This window comes from Rattus norvegicus, chromosome 4 (assembly GCF_021556685.1).
Source record: "Rattus norvegicus strain SHRSP/BbbUtx chromosome 4, alternate assembly SHRSP_T2T, whole genome shotgun sequence".
NCBI lineage: Eukaryota > Metazoa > Chordata > Mammalia > Rodentia > Muridae > Rattus > Rattus norvegicus.
This window is the reverse complement of record NC_141537.1, coordinates 153,739,260-153,760,869: the sequence shown is the minus strand read 5'-3', so window position 1 is coordinate 153,760,869 and position 21,610 is coordinate 153,739,260. Positions and strand designations below refer to the sequence as shown.

At 43.2% G+C, this 21,610-nt stretch overlaps 1 protein-coding gene across 2 annotated transcripts in view; it reads left to right on the top strand.

The window, feature by feature from the left end:
• Ankrd26 (ankyrin repeat domain 26) overlaps window positions 1-21,610 on the top strand; it is a 69,847-nt gene that overhangs the window by 29,356 nt on the left and 18,881 nt on the right. For both annotated transcript variants that reach the window (XM_087657638.1, NM_001446476.1), the window contains 10 exon segments: window positions 2,173-2,222; window positions 4,011-4,162; window positions 7,397-7,564; window positions 9,042-9,075; window positions 9,317-9,458; window positions 11,415-11,628; window positions 16,494-16,677; window positions 17,313-17,450; window positions 18,665-19,621; window positions 20,598-20,750. In XM_087657638.1, coding sequence (XP_087513764.1) covers window positions 2,173-2,222; window positions 4,011-4,162; window positions 7,397-7,564; window positions 9,042-9,075; window positions 9,317-9,458; window positions 11,415-11,628; window positions 16,494-16,677; window positions 17,313-17,450; window positions 18,665-19,621; window positions 20,598-20,750 — 2,192 coding nt within the window.

Here is a 21,610-nt window from a genome sequence, read left to right as displayed (position 1 = left end):
GGGACTAAGCCACTACCTAAAGACTATACATGGACTGACCCTGGACTCTGACCTCATAGGTAGCAATGAATATCCTAGTAAGAGCACCAGTGGAAGGGGAAGCCCTGGGTCCTGCTAAGACTGAACCCCCAGTGAACTAGACTGTTGGGGGGAGGGCGGCAATGGGGGGAGGGTTGGGAGGGGAACACCCATAAGGAAGGGGAGGGGGGAGGGAGATGTTTGCCCGGAAACCGGGAAAGGGAATAACACTCGAAATGTATATAAGAAATACTCAAGTTAATAAAAAAATAAAAAAATAAAAAAAAACTGGAAAAAAAAAAGGGAGCTCTGAAAATACTCGGTGTGCATCAAATAAGTAGCACTAATAGATGGAAAGGAAATAGATAATTGGACATCTCTGAGTGAATGGTGTAGGGGACATGTGACATAGCACTCCACGGTGAGTGTCGAGTTTGGAACATAAAGGAGGCTATGGGACTTCTTCAAGAGAAACTTGGTACAAATTAAATTTGTGTCATTTATGTCCTAAGAAGTGAAAACTTTATGCTCAGATTAATGAGATCATGACCCTGATTTGACCTTGCCTAAGACTCATCAAAGATTTTGTTAAGCTGATATTAAAAGGGCATTTGTAGCACAGTGAGGGTCAAGAGCTCGGACGCCACGCACAGGATCTGCCAAGCTGTCCTGAGGAGGAAACAGAGTGACGAGTGTTGGACATATTTCCCGTTAGGAAATTACATTCTGCACGGCTTGTGTGCCTCGTACAGACAGAAAACAGAATAAACAAACTTTCAACTCTAGAGTGCTTCTGCATATCTTTATAATACTGTAGATATCATTTTCACATATTTCGTTAGCATTGTAAATGAGTGGATTCCGTTAACATACGAAGATGTGAGGCCACACTACAAAATAAACACAAGTAGTTTCCTTTTGCATATTTGATACTTTTTGTAATGAAAAGAATTTAATATTTAAGAGCTAAATTTTGTACATTTTTTTGTTAAATGAAATTTTTTTGTTCTAGTCCCGGATAATGTTATATCCTAACTATTTCTAGAAATATTCCCTCAGTCCAGATCTCCACCCCCATTATTTTGCTGCTGACTTCTACTGATTTATTGACTTCCATTCCTCTGGCCCTCACACTCAACACCAACCCCCCCAGTGGCACTTGTCTGTCATCAGTGCAGTCTTTAATATTAGAGCCACACATCCCACAGTTGCCTGTAACACTCACATGCTGACTTCTGCCCAGCTTTCAATCTTTGACTTTTTCTTCTGTTTCTCTCTCCTGTTTCTGACATTACTAAATTGCTGATGATGTCCTCTTCTTACCATCCCACTTGGCACCGCTCTCACACCGCTGCCTTTCTTGAACTGATGATCCTTTTCTGCCCTTTATCTGGCCAACCCAATGGTTTACCTTTAGAAAAGCCATCCTTCACACCTCTCATTAACTGCCTTTGATCCCAAGGCCTAGTGCTAGCCCTTAGTAGGAACTCAAGAACTGGGTCTTGAGGAAAATAGAAATCTTTATATGCAGATGGTTTTTAAAAATTGACCTGTCTAGTACAGCAGCAAAAAGAACACACGTGTAAGGGGGGAAAATACAGCTCAGGTGGTAAAGATGTGCTGGGAAAATTGCTAAGTTAGCCCCAAGGAAAGCAACTCCTGTTAGTCACGAAAAAGACAACTCTGCTCAAGGTTTGAAGTAAACTCCATGGGAACAGTGGCGGAAGCATTTCAGATGCAGTGCAGTGTTCAGTGATATAGGGTGTAAGAAGCAGCCGTCATTTTGGAAGCCAGAGCCGCTCTCAGGAGACGGAGTTGTGTGCACTATGAGTGTATGGTTTTGTTTATGTTATGTGAGTCTCAGGTATTTTTAATGTTTGTCCCTCAGGATGTATTTATGTTGAGTGAATTTGTGCGTGAGTCATTGAGATTTTATATGTTAGGAATTTGGCTCCAGATAGTGTCTGAGTGATTTGTTGAAGTTTTGGATAATTAGGAGTCTTTCCCTAAGGTAGTAAATGTCTAGCTTTATAGCTAATGATTAAGCGTAACTTAAACTCTTAGAAGAAAAACAAATTGTTTATTTTTCTAGATTTATAAGTTTTTGTCTAGTAAAGAAGTTTATTTTAACTCAGTGTGTGCATTTGATTGCAGAGCCAGAAGAGCAGACAAGGCTCAGAGGCAGTGAAGACAGCCAGCAAAAGGTACGAGACAGCTGAGCCGCCGGTTTACTGTGCTCTTGCTTTAGTAAGACAGCATGTTGGATGAGTATCATTTGGACCAGCCTTTCTTAGAATCAGTAGATGATAATTTAATATTTGATTTCAAAACAGGTTTTATTTTTAATTCCATGTATATGTGTATGGGCAAGTGCTTATGTGTGCAGAAGCCAGAAGAGGGTAGAGGACCCCTTGGAGCTAGAGTTAGAAGCAATTATGAGCTCAACAGGGTCAGAAAACCAAACTCACTTCTGCAAGAACAGCATGTGCTCTAAACCACTGAACCATCTCTTAGCCTCTAATACTTCATTTTAACAACATTATTATCGAGTTATAAAATTTGAAATAGAGCCAGGGAGATTCGTCCTTGGGTAAGAGTGCTTGCCGTATAAGAATCTATAGACCTGAGTTTGAATCCCCAACATTCATATAGAACAATCCCAAGATGGGCACGTGTGTTGGTAACCGCAGCACTGAGAGGCAGAAGTAGCAGAGTCGGGGAGCTCAGTAACCCCACGACATAACCTTTAAACTATCTTCTGAAGCAGCACATAAAATAACCTCCATCACCTGGTAGAGAGTCTCAGCTCTGGAGGGAGGCCTCGGTATTGGGGTACTGGGCAATACGGATGATCATCATCAGAAACTGGCAAATACCCTAAGTGGCTTCATCCGCCATCTTTACTGAGTAGGAGACTGTATTAGGACTGGACTTCATATAAATGACTATACCGTCATAGTTTATAATTGGAATTAATGTTGTTCTTCTTTCTAATTGGTATTTATTGACCTTGGCACTTAATAAAGTTTGCCTCCTCTCCATTTGGTGATCTTTAAGAAACGAACTTATTCTACTCTAATGTATGATGAGGTAAGCCTTTGTATCACTAAAAACAAAACACAGCAAAGCCTTCTGATGTGGTTTTAGTTAAGTGTAGCACTCACTTGAGGGCAGTGCAAACAAACAATAGATCGTTAAGTCTGTGGTCCCTGTATGGTTGCAGACTGAGGTAAGTAAGTTAGTGTCTACCTCTCAGTTACAGGCCAGTGAGTTAGAAACAGCTAAAAACATTGGTAAAATTTCAATTGTTTTCTTTGTATATACTCTTTGATTATTTAAAAATAAGGTTCCCTTAAAATATACAGCCTTTCAGAAAGAACTATTTTTTTAAAGATTTCTTTATGTTTATGAATATTCTGCCTGCATGTACATTTGCACAGAAGAGGGCATCAGATCCCTTACAGATGGCTGTGAGCCACCATGTGATTGCTGGGATTTGAACTCAGGACCTCAGGAAGAGCAGCCAGTGCTCTTAACCACCGAGCCATCTCTCCAGTCCCAGAAAGAACTCTTGAGAATAAAATTCTGCACATCATTCTTTTTTCTCAATATCAAAACATGGAACTGGAGTGTCAGATCCAAATCCTGGCTAAACTGTCACATGGTAAAAAAAAAAAATCAATGAAAACTAAAGGCTTTTAAGGAAAGAAGAATTCCTTTTCCATTGAATAATGACTTTTTTAAAGGTTTAGTTTCCGTGTGGGCCTGCCTGGCCTGCATGTACATGTGTTCACTAAGAGTGTGCCTGGTGCCGACAGAGGTCAGAGGAGTACATTGGGTCCCCTGGAGCACAAGGTACCGATGGTTGTGAACCACCCTGTGAGAGAACCAAATCAGCGCTCTTGACCGTGGAACCATGTCCTCAGCCCCTCCCACAAAAGTCTCTATTATTTTGAGAATCCAGTTATCCTTCTGTTCGCTCTTCATTAAAGGTTGAAGAAAGGAGAAAGTACAGAAATAACGAAGCAGAGCCATCAGGCAATCTGTACGCCGGTGCGGCTGACTGCACTGCTGACGGAAACCCACCGAGGGGAAACACGGATGACCTGCAGTTTCCCGTGAAGGGGAGTGAGGGACATGGCAGGTAAGAGTGGGACGATATTTAATATTGGATAGGGGTTGCTATAAAGCAATTCTAATTTGGGTCACTATTCATTTTTAAATAAGTGTCACACATATATTTAGACATATTCAGCCTTACGTGATTATCAGAAAGATATTAAAGGACATATTTTTCCAATTATATTAATTAATATTTTGTTTAAAAATATACACAAAACATACGTAATATATATCCTTAACATACATTATGTTATCTACCTATAGTGCACGACACAGTATACAAACATCCTTAACATGTGTATTGCATGTAAGTGTGTGTAAGTCATGTTTTTCTATTCTAGAAGGATCTGATCCCAGGAATAGAGCTGTTAACTGTCAGGTTAGGGTGTATTTCAGATTATGATACATGCTATTAAACTATTTGCAAAGGTATTTACCATTTTCTGTAGTAAGAATTTTGGTTTCTTTAAGATTCAGTTATGTTATGGGAATATATTTCTGTTTTAACCAGGTGTGGGTTGTGGGGCTGCCTTAGGTCCTCCACAGCAGCTGACTGACTTGTCTCACGCTCTGGCAGGGCCATGGTTCTGCCAGCTGAAGACAGCTTACATTTGGAATTCTGGGGACTCCTGAGAGGATATTAAAATGAGCCAGAGCCCCAAGAGGCTGGGAAGGCTGCTGAAAGAGTTAGCTTTGTGCCCTAATATATGATCAATTTTGGGGAGAATTTCCTGGGGTGCTGAGAAGAATGTATCTTTAGCATTTTTATGGAGTGTTCTGCAGCTGTCTGTCAGATCCATTTGATTTATTAAATCATTTAAGTCCATCGATTCTCTGTTTAGCTTTGTGCTGACAGGCTGTGTATTGGGAAGAGTGGGTGGGTACTGAAGTCCCTCACAGTAACTGTGCTGTGCTACTTTATGGTTTTAGATCCAGTAGAATGTGTGCACACACCTCTGGTTGGGGCATATGGTCTTAAAATCATGGTCCCCTTAGTGAACTGTTCCTTTAGTGAGACTGCAGAGTCCTTCCTTACCTTTGCTAACAAGTTTTATTTTGAAGTCTATCTTGTCAGACATTAGGGTAGCTATGCCTGTTTGTTTCTTGGTTTCATTGACTTGGAATAAACTTTTCTATCCTTGTTCCTTAAGACGGTGTCTGCCACTGACGGTGTGCTCCATGAAGTCCGTAGAAAGATGGATCCTGTATTGCTGTTCAGTCTGCTCATGTGTGTCTTTTTATTAGGAAATGGAGACTGTTGATATTAAGAGTTACTACCGGAAGGCATTGCGTTAGTCAGTGTTCTTTAAAGGAGCAGAACTGAGAGAATAAATGCGTATGTTAAGGGGCTGTGTTAGACTGGCTTACAGGCTGTGGTCCTGCAATGGCTGTCTCCTGAGGAAAAGGTTGCGATTCTGGTAGTTGTTCAGCCTATGAGGCTGGATGTCTATGCAGTCCTGGTCTGGCACTAGAATTCTGGAGGGTTTCGGAAGAGCTCTTGGTCTATTCTGTGTTGGACTCCTGAAGAAGTTGGATTTAATTCTGGCTGCAGCAACAGGACAGACTTGCCTGTAAGTGGGGGCGAGCTGGCAAAAATCAGTTTTTCTTCCACCCCTATCACGTAAGCTGCCACCAGAAGGTATGTCTGATCCAGACTTAGGGTAGGCCTTCCTGTTTCAGATAATTCTCTTAAGAAATTCCTCGCAGGAGTACCCGACAGCTCAGGTCCCGGGTATTCGCAGATGGTCAAGCTGGCAACTAAGGTTAGCTGTCAGAGGGTGTCCGCGCTCTCGTCGTATTGGTAATTTGTTCTGCTTCCTTAGGCTTGTTTTGCTGAACTCCCCTGGCGTTACGGATTTCCTGTGATCTCTTGGGTGTGTTCATCTTTCCCTTCAGGTAGAAGTGTTCATTCTAGTATCCTCTATAGAGCTGGCTTCGTGATCACACATTTCTCTGATTTCTTTCTATCATGAAAAGGTTTTCTTCATCCTTCAATCTTAACAGCTGGTTTTGCTGGATATAGATGTTCTCTTCCAGAACGCGGAACAGATCTTTTCAGTTCCTTCTGGCTTTAGAAGTGTTCTGCCAAATATTCGTCGGACCTGCCTTTTTATGTGACTTGACCCTACTCTCAGCCTTCTTTATTCTTGGTTTTTAATGCTCTGACTCTAGCTTGCCACAGGGAGTTTTCTGATCTCGTTTCATCCAGTTCTGTAGGCTACTTATACTTAGATGAACATCTCTTTCTCTAGGCTTGGGAAATTTTCTTACACCTCCACTGTGGTAGTGTCTTTCTTCTGTAGGTGCCCATAATTTGAAGGTTTGTTCTTTTCATGGTGTCCCAAAGTGCATTCATGTTCATACCACCATAATATCTGTATTTTCTTCAGGTCTCTGTCATCGTCATCCCACACCCCCCCCCCTTGGGGTATATTCATATCCTCTGAGTCGTTTGAGCACGGTCATAACCATTCTTTTCAATTTATCGTCTAAATGATCTGTGTCACGCTCAGTGGTGTTTATCGCTGTGGAGCTAGGAATCTGGGGAGCATACACTGGGTTTTTTATGTTTATTTCTGTACAGGAACTTCCCCACTGAAGGAATCTGTGTCTTTCTTTCCTTTGGCTCAACTCATCTTTCTTCTTTCGGTGTAGCATGTGCAGTGCTTTGGAGAGGGTTCGGTCGTAAGTGTTGAGGCTTGGTTTGTTTTGTGTAATTCATGGCTGCAGGTCTGAGAGTGGCCTGCTGTTTTCAGAAGCAGACTTTGTCCAACCTCACTCCCTTGCTGCTCCTTCTCCTGCCTTCTAGTGTGACCCCAAGTGTGATTGCTCTACCTTGAGTAAACTCTGGCCAGTGAGCAGCTGGGGGAGGAGGTCTCAGGAGTTGGACGTGTAGTTGGTGGCTATGGAGTCGGGAGGGGAGGGGTCCATGTGGGAACGCTTAGAGGGTGGAAAGGAACAGGCTTAGCTTAAGGGATGGGGTTGGAAAATCCTGGAGGAGCCAGAGGACCTGGCAGCACTTAGTCTCTGAGGAACCTGAATCCTGTAGGGCCCAGTGGGGTGATGCCTCCCTGTGGCTCCCGGAGGAGAAGTCAGGCTCTGCTCCTTCTCTCTCAGTTCTTCTCTGGCGAGCGCTGTTGTGGATCTGTTCACTTGCTCAGTGCAGTCAGAACTGTGCCAAAGTCACTTTTCTTTTATTCTTTGTCAGTAGTTATTTTTAAAAGATGTCTTTTAAAAGATGTTTTTTTTTTAATAGTGGTCCTACCTTGCTTATGAAGGAAGCAGAGAAAACGGAGAATGAGAAATGGGTATCTAAAGAGTCTGTTATGATGGCTGTGACTGAGAGCGCTGGCTTGCCGACTGGCGGCTCACTCCAAATGCAGGATGGTTCCCACCTGAGTGACTCGGACCAAAGTGAATCCAGGTAAAATACTCGTCAGATTTTTATGCTGGGAATGATAATAGAAACGTGGGTGATGACTGAAGATGTGTGGTTTAATTGTCTTCTTTAAAATCAGAATGTCTGTGTAGTTTCAGGGATGATCCAGCAGAGAAGTCTCGGCTTAGATTTGGTTTGTATGTCTAAGTTACTAACACTTGACAGTTTTGAGCCAGGTGTGGTAGCACGGCAACTCTGGAGACAGAGGCAGGCAGATCTGTGACCTAGGCTAGCCTGGTCTACAGAGGGTCCCAGAAAAGCCAGGGTTACACAGAGAGACCCTGACTTAAAACAACGAGATTTTCTTCAGAAGCGCGGCAGTACAAAGGTGTTTTATTTAGAAAATCTTTACAAGATTCAGATATTATTAATAATTACAAGTAGCAGTAAAAAATAGTGCAGATTCATTTGCTACTGTGTCAGTGTAACCTTGGAGATGGATAGGCTTGTTTTCACAGGGTAGCAGGCCCTTGGCTTGGCTGGGTGTCATGGTTTGCATATGCGTGGCCCAGGAAGTGGCACTATTTGGAGGTGTGGTCTTGTTGGAGTAGGTGTGTCACTGTGGGTGTGGGCTTAAGACCCTCATCCTAGGTACCTGGAACTGCTCATACGCATTGTTCTCTGACCTCCTCACTCATGCTATAACACACATTTATGCACATGTACACGCATATGCACACGTACTCACACACAAACATGCACACACACACACACATTAAAAAGAAAAGTAAAAAACTTTCTTTTTTTCTTTTTTTTTTTTTTTTTTCCGGGGCTGGGGACCGAACCCAGGACCTTGCGCTTCCTAGGCAAGTGCTCTACCACTGAGCCAAATCCCCAACCCCGTAAAAAACTTTCTTAATAGTATCTTTTTTTTCTATCAAGTAAAGCAAGTAATGTGTTTTTCCTTTTTCTGTGATCATCAGAACTCTGACCTAAGTTTAATTCTTTCTAGCTGGGGATATGGCTCAGGTCGTAGAGAACTTGCCTAAGGATACACAGAACCCTGTATCCGATGACCAATAGCCCGCTGTGGGCCTTGGTGGCACACAGTTAAGATGCCAGCGCTGCGGGGTTGGGGATTTAGCTCAGTGGTAGAGCGCTTGCCTAGCAAGCGCAAGGCCCTGGGTTCGGTCCCCAGCTCCGAAAAATAGAAAAGAAAAAAAAAAAAAAAAAAAAAGATGCCAGCGCTGGGAGTCGAGGCTCAAGGTCATCCTTAACTGAATAAAAGAAATATGTGTGTGTTTTCAATTTCTTCTTATGATAGTAATAATTATTTTTATCTCTTACTCTGTTTATAAAACTTCATAGAAAATTATTATATTTTAAATAGTCTGTGAATTTTATCAGTGAAAGAAATAATTTTTAAATATAGGGGTTTTGTATAAAAGTCATTAATTTAATATATTCCTTATGTTTTGCATAATATTCACTTTAAAGGATTTTTATGATTTTTTTATTTTAGGCCTGCAAAGAAAACATCTAATAAAAATAACAAGGTAAAGTAAAAAGAATTTTAAAACTATATTTTGTTTTAAAATATGAGGTAATGTTTAAAAATGTCAGTTAAAAGATATAACAGTCAAAGTGAAAACAGAGGACTTTGTTATCAGGAAGGAAACAGTGGTGGTTGTTAGCAGTGTCCTTTTGACCACAGTTGAGTACTTCTAAAAGTGCCTTTTCTGCTTTCTGTATAGTGTATATATCAGGGACCAGTTTAAAACAGTGTTTATCTTACAGGACAGCAAGCAGACAGCTGCTGTGGACAACCTTGACAACTTAACTGAGTCATCTGAAATGTCCTCTGAGGACCATGAGCTCCAGGGCCCTGACTACGAGCGCATTTTGTGTGAAATCGAACGTCTCAGACTGGAGTGTAAAGGTGTGACCGTCGTGTGAACGGAAGGCCTTTTGAAGTGTGGTGATATACGCCACTTAGCTGAGCACTGTCCCTCGGACCCTGTTCCTGTCACAGATACTCGTTATATCCACATAGCTTGTGAGCTGCTCAGTGTACACCGTCAGCCAAGGCACTGCAGTCCCTCTCACAGGACCGACACGTCCAATCTTTTTGTTCATCTTGCTTTTCTCCTGTGCCTTACTGTCACCGGGTGACGTTATCTGGTGTGCTGGCTAGTCACGTGTCAACTTGACACAAGCTATAGTCATCAGAGAGGAGGGAGCCTTAACTCAGCATATGCCACCATAAGCTCTGGTTGTAGGCAGACCTGCAGGACATTTACTTAATTAGCAAGTAATGAGAGGGTCCATCCCATTGAGTGGTGTTACCCTGGGCTGTGGTCCTGTGTTGAGCAAGTCATGCTGAGCAAGCCACTCCCTCCGTGGATTCTGCATCAGCTCCTTCTTCCAGGTTTCTCTCCTTTTTCCTTCCTGCCCTGATTTCCTTCAGTGATGAACTGTCATTGGAACACTAAACCAAATTCTTCCCCAAGTTGCTTTGGTCTTCTGTCTCATCAGAACAGTAATCACCCTAAGATTCCTGGTGTCTGCCTGGAATGCTGTAAAACTAGAAAGCTGTTTCTCTTGTTTACCCACCTCCTACAAACATAGTCTCTCTTTTAACTGTCATTATGTAATTGTAAAGACTCAGATCTAATCACATGAACCCTTTGCTACCAGGTTAAATTGCCCAGTCCTTTAGCTTTCTCCTGCCTTTTCTGTGTCTTAGAAGTTGCAGTGGAATGTTTTGTTTTATACGGTTTCAGCAAGGCATATTGATACAGAAAGGGTAACTTGGTTAGTTTCAACATATGTATTAAACACATATTTAATTACCATAATCAGCACAGTTAACAGATCTATGAAGAATCCTCCATTTCTCCCACGCGCCTTCCTTGTTGAGCTGACAGGCTGTTCTCCAGCATGTCCCCATTCTGTTTTCCCATCCACGAGATAGGAGAGATCCAGTCTGTGTCCTCAGAAACACTGAATATCGGTACTTTAAATCTGAGCTGTTCTGCTGGGTGCGTAGTACGCATATCCTTCTGGCGTTAATGCACAGTGCACCTCTAATTAATGTCCAGCATTTCCGTGTCTTTCTTTTGCTTTACTGTGTCTCACACGAACTCCTTTCTGATCTGAGTCCATTGTCCTGTAAACTGTATTGTCCAGCCTGACTGAGCAGAGCGGATCTTCTTAGAGGAGCAGCGGACGAGACTTCGTCTAATCTTTTCAGCTGTCTTATCCTGGTTGATGTAGTTTCTTGCTCTGTGTGGATTGTGCAGCACTTGGCTGAGTGTTCTAGACCCTCTGCAGTCCTGCAGGGTCTTAGTCTGTGCTGCTATCTCCTCTCTGGTCTGTCCTGGGATCGCAGACTTAATCACCTCAACAAAGCACGTCTAGGGAGCTCGACTTTAGTTCTTTATCCGTGAGGGGTAAGAGAGTCCAACCTGGGATGTTCATGAATTTCATTTGTCTGTTAACAATGGTTGTCATGACAATTGTCATTTAAGATGTTTTATCTGCTTCATGTGGGTTGCTTCAAGTGGGAACGTGGCTCCATAGTTGTTACCTCATCCTGACTAAAAGCAGACTGAAATAGAGGCTCATTAAATGCATTTTGTTTTTCTGTTCTAAATCTAACATGGAATGTTTGAGTTTAGCTTAACATGAAGATCTCCAGTTCTATCCAGTTTATAAGAGCAACCCCATGGCGTCTCGGCTCCAGTTTCTCTTAAGCTGAGCCAGGGCAGTGGTCACCTGTGTTATCTGGTGTAACAGGTTCCACCTTGTAGGCGCTCAGTGTGAGTGAGTGAACTCACAACATGCAGGCTTCTTCTAATGCGCAGTCATTTTATGTCTCTGTCTCCTCATCCAGATACTGTTAGTCTGTTGAAAATCCGCGATGCTGTTTATTCTTATAAGAGATTAATAGAACTTAAAAGGAGCCACTGCGAGCTACTCACAGGGAAACTGAAAAGAGTGGAAAGCAAATGTAAGGGACTACAGAAGGAGGTGTCAGAGACGGAAGAAGTGAGGTCACGGCTGGAGCATGAGAAGCTCGCGTGGGAACAGGAGCTCTGCAGCCTGAGGTGTGCTGTCTCCTTATTTTACTAATTCATGTTTCACGTTCTCCGACACTCACTTACATGCAAGTGTATACACCCTGGCAAGTGTGCGGAAGTCGGGCGCTAACTTGGGAGGGTCTGTCTCCTTCCACCATGTGGGTCCTAGAGATCCAACTCAAGTAGTCTGGCTTAGAGCAAGTGCCTTTACCCCCTGACCCGTGTCCCCACTGTGACAGCTCAGAAGGCATGCTGACCCGTGTCCCCACAGTGACAACTCAGAAGGCATGCTGGCCCGTGTCCCCACAGTGACAGCTCAGAAGGCATGCTGGCCCGTGTCCCCACAGTGACAGCTCAGAGGGCATGCTGGCCCGTGTCCCCATGTCCCCACAGTGACAGCTCAGAAGGCATGCTGGCCCATGTCCCCATGTCCCCACAGTGACAGCTCAGAAGGCATGCTGGCCCATGTCCCCACAGTGACAGCTCAGAAGCCATGCTAACCCGTGTCCCCATGTCCCCACAGTGACAGCTCAGAAGCCATGCTGACCCGTGTCCCCACAGTGACAGCTCAGAGGGCATGCTGGCCCGTGTCCCCACAGTGACAGCTCAGAAGCCATGCTCACATTGATTACACTGCAGACAGAGATGCATTTCACTTTTGGTCTTTGTCAACTTAGGCCGTGCAGGCTTATAACCGAGGAAATTCCTTAGTCTTCTGAAATGTGAAACTCTTTCAAGTAATGTAGTGAATTGAGGTATGAATTATCCTAAAAATTAAACAGATATTCTTTCAAATCATAGTTTTTAATGGCTAATATAAAAGCAGCCATAAAAACCCTCAGTATTTATTGATCAAATAACTTCTTAAAAATGTTTTATATTAGAATACTGTTGTAAGTTGTTTTCTATGTAAATATTTCTAAAAACCTCTTCAGTACATGATGTGAACACTTGAGCTAATCATGCAACCTTGTGCTTTCTATGTAATATTTACGTAGGAGTTTCAGAGGGAGGGGGGAGGAATGGGTCACTAGATATCAAGGACTATGTTTAATCTGTAGATAACTTTTTGGTAGTTTTGCTAAGTTAATTCTGTCAGCTCATGAGCATGGGGCGTCTCTCTACCCTCTGGCACATTCAGGGTCTTCAGGTTTTCACTGTAGACGTCGTTCACCTTTTGAATACTTTTATTCCTGAGTTGTATGTGCTGTTTTATGTTGTTTTTGAGCTGTTGTGAGTGGGAATTTTCCACCAGCTTCTTTCTCAGGAAGTCTATTGCTGGTGTGCAGACAGACTGCTGGCTAGTATATGTTAACCGTTAGGTAAAGCTACTCAAAGTGTGCATCAGGGACAAGGGTTGCCCTGTCGAACCTCTTCCTCAGCTACCCCAAACCCTGCTGCCTTCTCAGGACCATCACCAAACACGTTCTCCCATGACCTACAGAGCCCTGCAATCCCCCAGGGCCCAGATACACAAATTGCTAGTAAGGCCTTCCCTCCTCTCACAGCTACCCTGAGCCCCCACCAGCTTCCCAGGTACACGCTCCCCTGCCTGCCACACAAGGTGCCAACACTGGCTTACTCTCCTCTTCCTTTGGTCACCCCAGACACTCAGCCTTCTCAGAACCCCCTCCACATAGGTTTGCAGAAAGGCTCTTCCTTCCTCTTCTCTGGGTACCCCAACCCTCCTCTCCAACCCACCTCTGGAACCCATGCCGCCACACACATTGCTATTAAGGGTGCTCCTTTTATCATCCCTCGGTTCCCTCAAATGCCTGCCCCCTTCCAGGACTCCCTCCATACATGCTGCCAATAAGGGCCACCTTCCCCCCTCCCCTAGCGTCCCCAGCCCCGCTGATATCAAGGACCTGTGTCTTACTCACTTACTTGCTAGAGCATCGCAACCCCACATCCCGGGACACCAGTTCAGATGGAGTCCTAATCTGCTTCACAGTGTTCACCCTCCTTCCTGTTTTTCTCCAAACCCACCTAGGGCTCGTACCACTTGCTATGCAGGACTTCACCCCTTATTTGGTAGGGTGATCCCCAACCTTCCAACCCTGAGCATTCTACCTCCATAACTAGAAATATACATATGCTTCCTGCTTGCTCTGCAGGAAGATTGCACTCTGTGCCCTCTGACACTCAGAGGGGGCCATCCCAGGACCCCTTTGCAGCTCTTGCTTGCACAAGAGTCCCCTCTCCTCTTGTTCTTTGGCACCCCATCTGCATCTGAGGCTGAGTGCCTGCTTTCTCTGGATGTAAAGCCCTACCTCCTCCTTCGGCTCTGTTTCAATCTTACCATCTGAAGACCCACAAAGAGCATCTGTCCACACCACAGAAAATATTTCCCATAGCAACTTGCTTAAGGTCCCTGATGACTTAACCCTGTCATCATGACATGTGCTCATCAACCCCCAAGATGAGAGGAATCAGCCCACTGCGCATCAGAACCTTCCCGAAGCAGCTTCCAGTTCCCCACATCTCTGCTACTCCAGCCATGATAACCCTGCTGTCTCACTCAGCTTCTGCCCAGAACACCCTCCCACTGATCGAGGGCCACAACCACTAGAGTGCCCATTGGACCACATCAGAGGGCACGTACTTCTGTCTAATTCAGTGTCGGATCCAGATTCGTGTTGAGGCTCTTGATCCACTTGGAATCGCGTATGTGTAGGGTGACAGAAGAGTCTAGTTGTTCTGCATGTAGATATCCAGTCTGACTAGCACCATTTGCAGACGATGCCGTTATTTCTCCATTGTTTATTTTTAACTCCTTTGGAAAGAACTGGGTAGCTACAGGAGTGTGGGCTTGTATCTGTGTCCTCCGTCTATCCCATGGATCAGTGTCTACTGTGGCTCTCTAGTGTGACTTGAAAGCAAGAAGGTATACCCCCAGGATTGTGTTTAGTGTTAGAGGATGGTTTGGCTACCCGGCTGACCTTTCGTGTTCCTGTGTGAGTGTTAAGATTTTTTCCCCAACTTCTAGGAATCGCGTTGGAATTTAGAGAGGTCACAGTGAATCTAGATTGCTTTGGGTAAGGTGGTCATTTCTGATATTAACCCTACCGAGTCGTGTGCGGAGGTGGTCTTTCCACTGTCTGGTGATCTTGGTGAGTTTCTTTCTTCAAGATCTCCCCATGTTCATTGTACAGATCTTTCGGTCTTAGTCTCGTGAGTAAGATGTTTCTCTGACTTCTTTCATGGTAGGTTTACCGTTGTTGTGTAAGAAGGGCCTGGTTTTGTGTGTTACTTCTGCACCTTGCTACTGTGATGAGGAGTTAGGGCTGTTGGAGTTTCCTGTGCAGTCTTTTAGAGTGTTTTGTGATGAGAATGTGTTCTGCAAGTCCTTCCTTTGCCATTCGTAGTCCATTTTCTTCCTTTAGTAAGTTGTTCTAGAAAGAGTTCAAGCACTATATTGAGTCTCTATGGAGAGGGTGACGTCTTTGTCTTCTTCCTGATTTTAGTGGGGAACTTCAGCTTTCCCTGTTTCACATGTGAGTTGTGGGGTTGATGTGCCTTTATATGCTGAGATATATCCTCTGTGTTCCTAGTTCTCTAGAACTTTTATCTTGAAGGGATGTTAGAGCCTTTCAGCAGCCTGTTCTGCAGATAAGGAGGTGATCGTGTGGTGGGCTGCACTTCCTGATTTACACCTGTTGAGCCATCCTTAAATCTCTGGGATGAAGCCAACTAAATCGTGGTGGATGATCTTTTGGATGTGTTTTTGAATTTGATCAGCATATCTTAATGAGAATTAGCATCTGTATCAGTCAGGTAGATTGATGGATACATTTCCTTTGTTGTTGTTTCTTTATCTGATTTGGGTATTAGTGCAGTGCCAGCTTCATAAAGAGAATTTCCTTTTAAAGAAAAATTACTTAATTTATTTTCATTTTCTTTGTTATAGAATCAGTTTTAGTTCTATAAAGCTGTGGTAGAGTTCTGCAGTGGATTTATCTGGACCTGGTTTTATTGTTGTTTTGGTTTCATTGTTTGCGGGGGATCTGTTTACATTTTTAAATCTCTTTTTGGTTTAACTTTGGTATATCACATACATTATAATTTTCCAGTTGATGGAATAAAGATTTTGAAAGTATGTCCTGATTATCCTATGGATAGAAGAAAACCAGCCATTTTTGTTTCTTATTAACTTGGATTTTTTTTTTTAACTTCACTAAAGCTGTGGTGTGCATGTTGTATAGGACATTAGAGGGCACCATCTTAAGATGGAGTGCTTTAGGGAGGCCTGAAATGTTTCATCAGTTTTACTTCTGATGCACAGTATAATCTTTGTAACTAATACCTTTTAAACGATTAAGTTTAAATTGTCTATTTTGATTAGGAAGTAAATACAACTGTGTAAAAAGATAATTTCCTTTTAAAAAAACTTTGTGAGTTTGGGAGTTTTGTCCACATGTATGTCTGTGCACTACATGTGGGCATTGCCTGCAAAGGCCGGAGAGGAGCATTGAGTCCTTTAGAAGTGTTGCTGTAGGTGGCTGGGAACTACCGTGTAGATGCTTGGAACTGAACTGGAATCATGGAAGAACGGCCAGTGCTCTAGCCATTGAGCTGCCTCCCTACAAAAGATCATTTTCAACTTATAACTTTTCTGAATGAGTTCAGAATTCCTTTTCAGTAATATTCACCAGACTTCTAGAAACTTGCTAATTAAAGGTTTTATTCATCCTTATTATCATCAAGAGCATACAGGCTTTAGAAAGGATTAAAGTAAGAAATTAAGCTCATGAATCATAAAACAGAAAAAATTATGTAATGACAGAGAAGTTTTATTAGGACAGTACATCGCCATCTTGAAGTCCGGGTCACAAGGTGATCTTTGTTTTGTACAAACAAGTTAACTTTAAGGTATGCACGTTTAACTTCAGATTTGCACTGAAACAAGAGGAAGAGAAGAGGAGAAGTGCGGATCAGCTTTCCGAGAGGATGGTGGAGCAGCTTAGAAGGAAAGGAGAGCAGTATCAGGGCGAGGTGGAAGCCAGACAGCAGCTTGAAGTCTCCCTCAGAAGCCTGGAGATGGAGCTGAAGACGGTGAGAAGTCACCTCAACCAGGTAAGCCAAGCTCCAGGAAAAACGTCTTTCCTACCTTTACTCATTGTGTTTTAATGCCACTGTAAGTATGTAAGTGTGGTTATACACGTGCACACACGGATTTATCTCCGTGTGCCACTTGAGATATGTCGGTTTCCTTATTATGTGAACGTCATGGCATATCAGACGTCAGCTTTATCACTAGTTGATGTAATTGATATGCAGCCCATTGTTGACCTACAGCGCATGGTGCTGAGAATAAATCTTAACATAGCCGATATTATTTATTGTGCCTTTTGGGAAAAAATGGGTACCACATACATCTTTTCAAAGTGAAGTGATGGAAGGTGTTTAATCTGGAAAGTAAAGGGTTTAGCACTCTTAAAAATAAAAGCTGGCTTTGAAACTGTTAAAACCAGTTAAATATCTGTAATAAGCTGTAGTTTACAATGTATTTTCCACCCGTAGGAATTGCTTCTTAAGCAATTTAACTATAATAGGCAGCACAAGTCTGAGTGTTTTGTGTGGCTTCCTCGTGTTTTCTTTGGCTGCCTCCAGTTTGTTCGTAATGGCCTGGCCCTAAATAAGCTTTTAGAGACCATGTCTGCAACAGGCACAGAAGTACGAGACTGAAGACTTCATCGCTGTGCCTCCAGGTATTAGAGGAACGGAATGAGACTCAGCGGCAGCTTTCCCGAGAACAGAATGCCAGAATGTTGCAGGATGGGATTCTTGCTAATCACCTCTGCAAGCAAAAGGAGATAGAAATGGAGCAGAAGAAGATGACTTCCGAGGTACTCCTTCCAGTTTCCAACAGATGCGGGCGTTCATGTACTTACACATTCCAGAGCCAGCCTTACGGAGCACAGAAAACAGAGGGTTTCTGAGCCATGTGTGAGCATACATAAGAAACCTGTTCTGGGAGGTTTCCTATGTCTGAAGTAACATAAGGGAGTAAGTGCCTTCGGGAGGGAGTGCCAGCCGCACGGTAAGGGGACTGGGGACTTCTGTAGCTTGTTACAGTTTATTCTCTCTTTCCATGGTGGTGGTGACAAGAGTTCACTCACATGTGCAGTGACAAGTGACATCCTGATTTATCTAGTGCTTATTCTTAGCATTTATCAGTAAATGGGGTTTCAGTGACAGACTACAAATAGTGTTAGAATAGTCCTTCTGGATAAAAAGAACTAAAAGAGCTTCAGAAAATTCCTCCTGACATTAGTCATTGACAGAACTAAGGGTCTTAGTGCAGACTGATTATTTACACTAAAGTATAAGCCTGATTTTTTTTCTGCATATGTGTGTGTGGTATGTTTGTATGTTCACAATTGTTTCTGAGCACATGTGTGCATACATGTAGAGGTTGATGGTAGGTGTCCTTTCAGTCTCTCTGCACTCGACATATTGATACAGGGGCTCTCTCTGAACCTACTTGGCTAGTCCACTGAGCCAGCTTGCCCCGGGGATCTCCCATCTTGGCTTCCCTAGTGCTGGGGTTGCAGGTGGACTGCCACTCACCCCAGTACTTACACGGGTGCTGGGAACTGTGCTCTGGTCCCCACTTGCATGAAGCCAGCTCCTGATGTGAAATGTGAACAGATTTGGTAATCTTGGACTTGGTGCCTGAAGCCCGTTGTAGTTTAGAGAAAGGCTTTTCCAGTGCTAAGTTTCTTTTTTTTTTTCTTTTTTCTTTTTTTCAGAGCTGGGGACCGAACCCAGGGCCTTGCGCTATCTAGGCAAGCGCTCTACCACTGAGCTAAATCCCCAACCCCCAGTGCTAAGTTTCTTAAATAGTATTTCTCTCTCAATTTCATAAAGTCATTGTCTTCGATTATGTGTATGAACTTTTAGGAATTATATTTTTATAAGCTCAGAAATTAGTTTATTTTTCTAGTTGTTATATATGTTTCAACACTTAGGTTGAAGAACTTTGCACACTGTCCTTAGATTCTGTGCGAGACTGTGACATTTCATAGACTGCTAGCTAAGTGTCTCTTTGCTTACATAGGCTTCTCTTAGTCATGAAAAAGAAAAAGATCTATTGCATAAAAACCAGAGGCTGCAGGATGAAGTTGCCATGTTAAAACTGGAAATGGACACAATAAAAAACCATAACCTGGAGAAGGAAAGGAAGTATCTTGAGGATATTAAGATTGCAAATGAGAAAAATGATAACCTTCAAAGGATGATAAAGCTGAATGAAGAAACGTTTACAAAAACAATATTCCAGTACAGTGGACAGCTTAACAATCTTAAAACTGAGAACGCGATGCTGAGTTCCAGGCTGGACAACGAGAAACAAAGCAAGGAGCGACTGGAGACTGACGTCGAGTCATTCCGGTCTAGACTGGCTTCTGCACTGCATGAGCACGCTGAAATCCAGACAGCAAAAAGAGACCTAGAAACTGCTTTCCAGAGAGCAAAAGATGAGTGGTTTCGTTTGAAGGACAAGATGAATTTTGATATGTCTAACCTCAGGGATAGCAACGAGGTCCTCTCCCAACAGCTTTCTAAAACTGAAAGAAAGTTGAATAGCCTCGAAACCGAGTTTCATCACACACAGGGTGAGCTCAGAGAGAAGACGCTCGCTTTGAAGTGTGTGCAGAGAGACCTCAGCCAGACGCAGAGCCAGATGAAGGAGGTGGAGCACATGTTTCAGGACGAGCAAGGGAAGGTGAATAAATACATGGGAAAGCAGGAGTCCATAGAGGAGAGGCTGGCTCAGCTGCAGAGTGAGAACACGCTGCTCCGGCAGCAGCTGGACGATGCCGCCAACAAGGCCGAGAGCAAAGACAGGACGATAGTGAGCATCCAAGACCAGTTCCAGGAAATGCTCAACAGAGTCCAAGCCGAGAGTCAGAAGCACAGCCTAAGGCTGGAAGACAGAAATCAGGAGTTAATCATCGAGTGCAGCCATCTGAAAGAAAGAATGTGTCAGTACGAGAATGAGAAAGCAGAAAGAGAAGTAAGTGTCAGAAAAGAGAGGCATAGTATAAAGGTATAAAGCTTTTGTTTATCTCATGTGTCTGGGTGTGCTCCTGGGTGTATGTCTGTGCACCATGTACATGCCTAATGTCTGCAGAGGCCAGGCAAAGGCATCAGATCCCTTGGAATGGGAGTTACACATGGGCATGAACTGCCACGTGGGTGCTAGGAATCGAACCCAGATTCTCTGAAAAAGCAGTCATTGCTCTTAACCACTGAGCCATCTCTCCAACCCCAAGAAAGATAAATATTTTAAAACATGCCAAAAGGGAAATTCTGTTTGTTAATACTAAGTGTTAAGTCTAGCTAAATATAAAAAATAATCTATGGGCTCTGCCCAAAGCTGGGCAGAATTCTTTGGTGCTTGACCAAAGGACAGTAACTGAAACCAGGCACAGAAGCACGAGGACCTCGTGATCTTCCTTATAGTGAGAACCTTAATAAACTGACTTCTTAAAAGCTCCAAAGTACAGTAGTGGTTCTTGGAGCTGGGGGTGAGACGAGGGGAAGATGTGACAGGAGGCAGGGAGTCAGTAGGGCAGTAGGTCAGTAGGTCAGTTACAGTGACGAGCAGGAAACATGAAGCCACTGAACAGTAATATACTGTGTATTTTAAAGATCCAGAAGGAAGAATTTCACCATAAAGAAATGGTCAGTGTTTGAAGCCATAACTGTGTCTAACTTGATTTAAGCACATGATAATGTGTACATGTATCAAAACAGTGTGTACACGGGCTTCATATTCTACTTGTCAATTAAGAGGTAAAGTTTTTAGATATGAGTACACTAAAAATAATGTCTATAAATTAGTTTCACGATGTAGAATTCATCCCTGCCAGCCCCACCGACATACACTACTATATGCAGTGATACTCCTCAGACTGTGTGGAGGAAATAAATGGTGTTAATATATGCTGTGATGTGTTTTATAAAATTAGTAACAAATGTCTCATCAGGTAGCTGTGAGGCAACTTCAGCAAGAACTGGCAGATACCCTAAAAAAGCAGTCCATGTCAGAGGCTTCGCTAGAGGTTTCCTCCCGTTACCGCAGCAGTCTAGAAGAAGAGGCCAGAGACTTAAAGAAGAACTTAAGTCAGCTCAGAAGTCAGGTGCGTATGAGTTTGGTATGCCCGCTGCTCAGGATGACTAAAGCAGGCCACCTCCCTTTAGGTTTTCATGTAATCTGCCATTACCTTTACAATGAACTTATTTCTTAAATTCCACTCTTATTCTACCTTTTTTTTTCTTTGACTTAAACACAAATGCATTTACTTCTTGTGAAGGAACAGGCCAAGCATGTGGCCTCATTCCAGGGGAGGGCAGAGGACAGCTTGTGGGGTCTGTCCTCATATTCCATCACATGATCTCTACAGGTCTGGCTTATATCGCCTTTGGCCACAGACACCTCCAATCTCCACAGCCCTCTCACCGGCCCCATTTTTTTTTCTTAAAATTTCTTGTCTTTCTTTAAGATATTTATCCTTATGCAAATTGAGAACCATATGTAATTCCTCAGAGAGATTTCTATTCCAATTGAGATAAAGTGGGTTAAACTCAGAGATGCTGCTTGTGGAATGTTCCGGAAAAATCTGCCTGCTCTTTACCCCCACTTTCGGGGGTGGATACAGTATCTTTGAAACTTATTTAATGAATTTCAACATAGCTGGTACAGAAAGGCCAAAGTTGCTCAAAAATGCAGTCGTTAGCCAGGTGCGTTAGCATACCCGTAATGTCAGCTGTTTGGAAAACTGAGTTTGGGGCTGGCCTGAAAAAAGTTTTAAAGGGACTGGGGTGCTCAGGTGCAGTGTCCGCGTCGAACGTTTGAGTCCTCATGCCCAATAACCAGAAATAAACCAGGAGCAAATGTTTTAGGATAATTAAAAACCTGTCTCCAAAGATAAGCATTACTTTGATTTAGAAAAATAACCATATGGAAATATTCAGATCAGATATAGCACGCATATCTAAA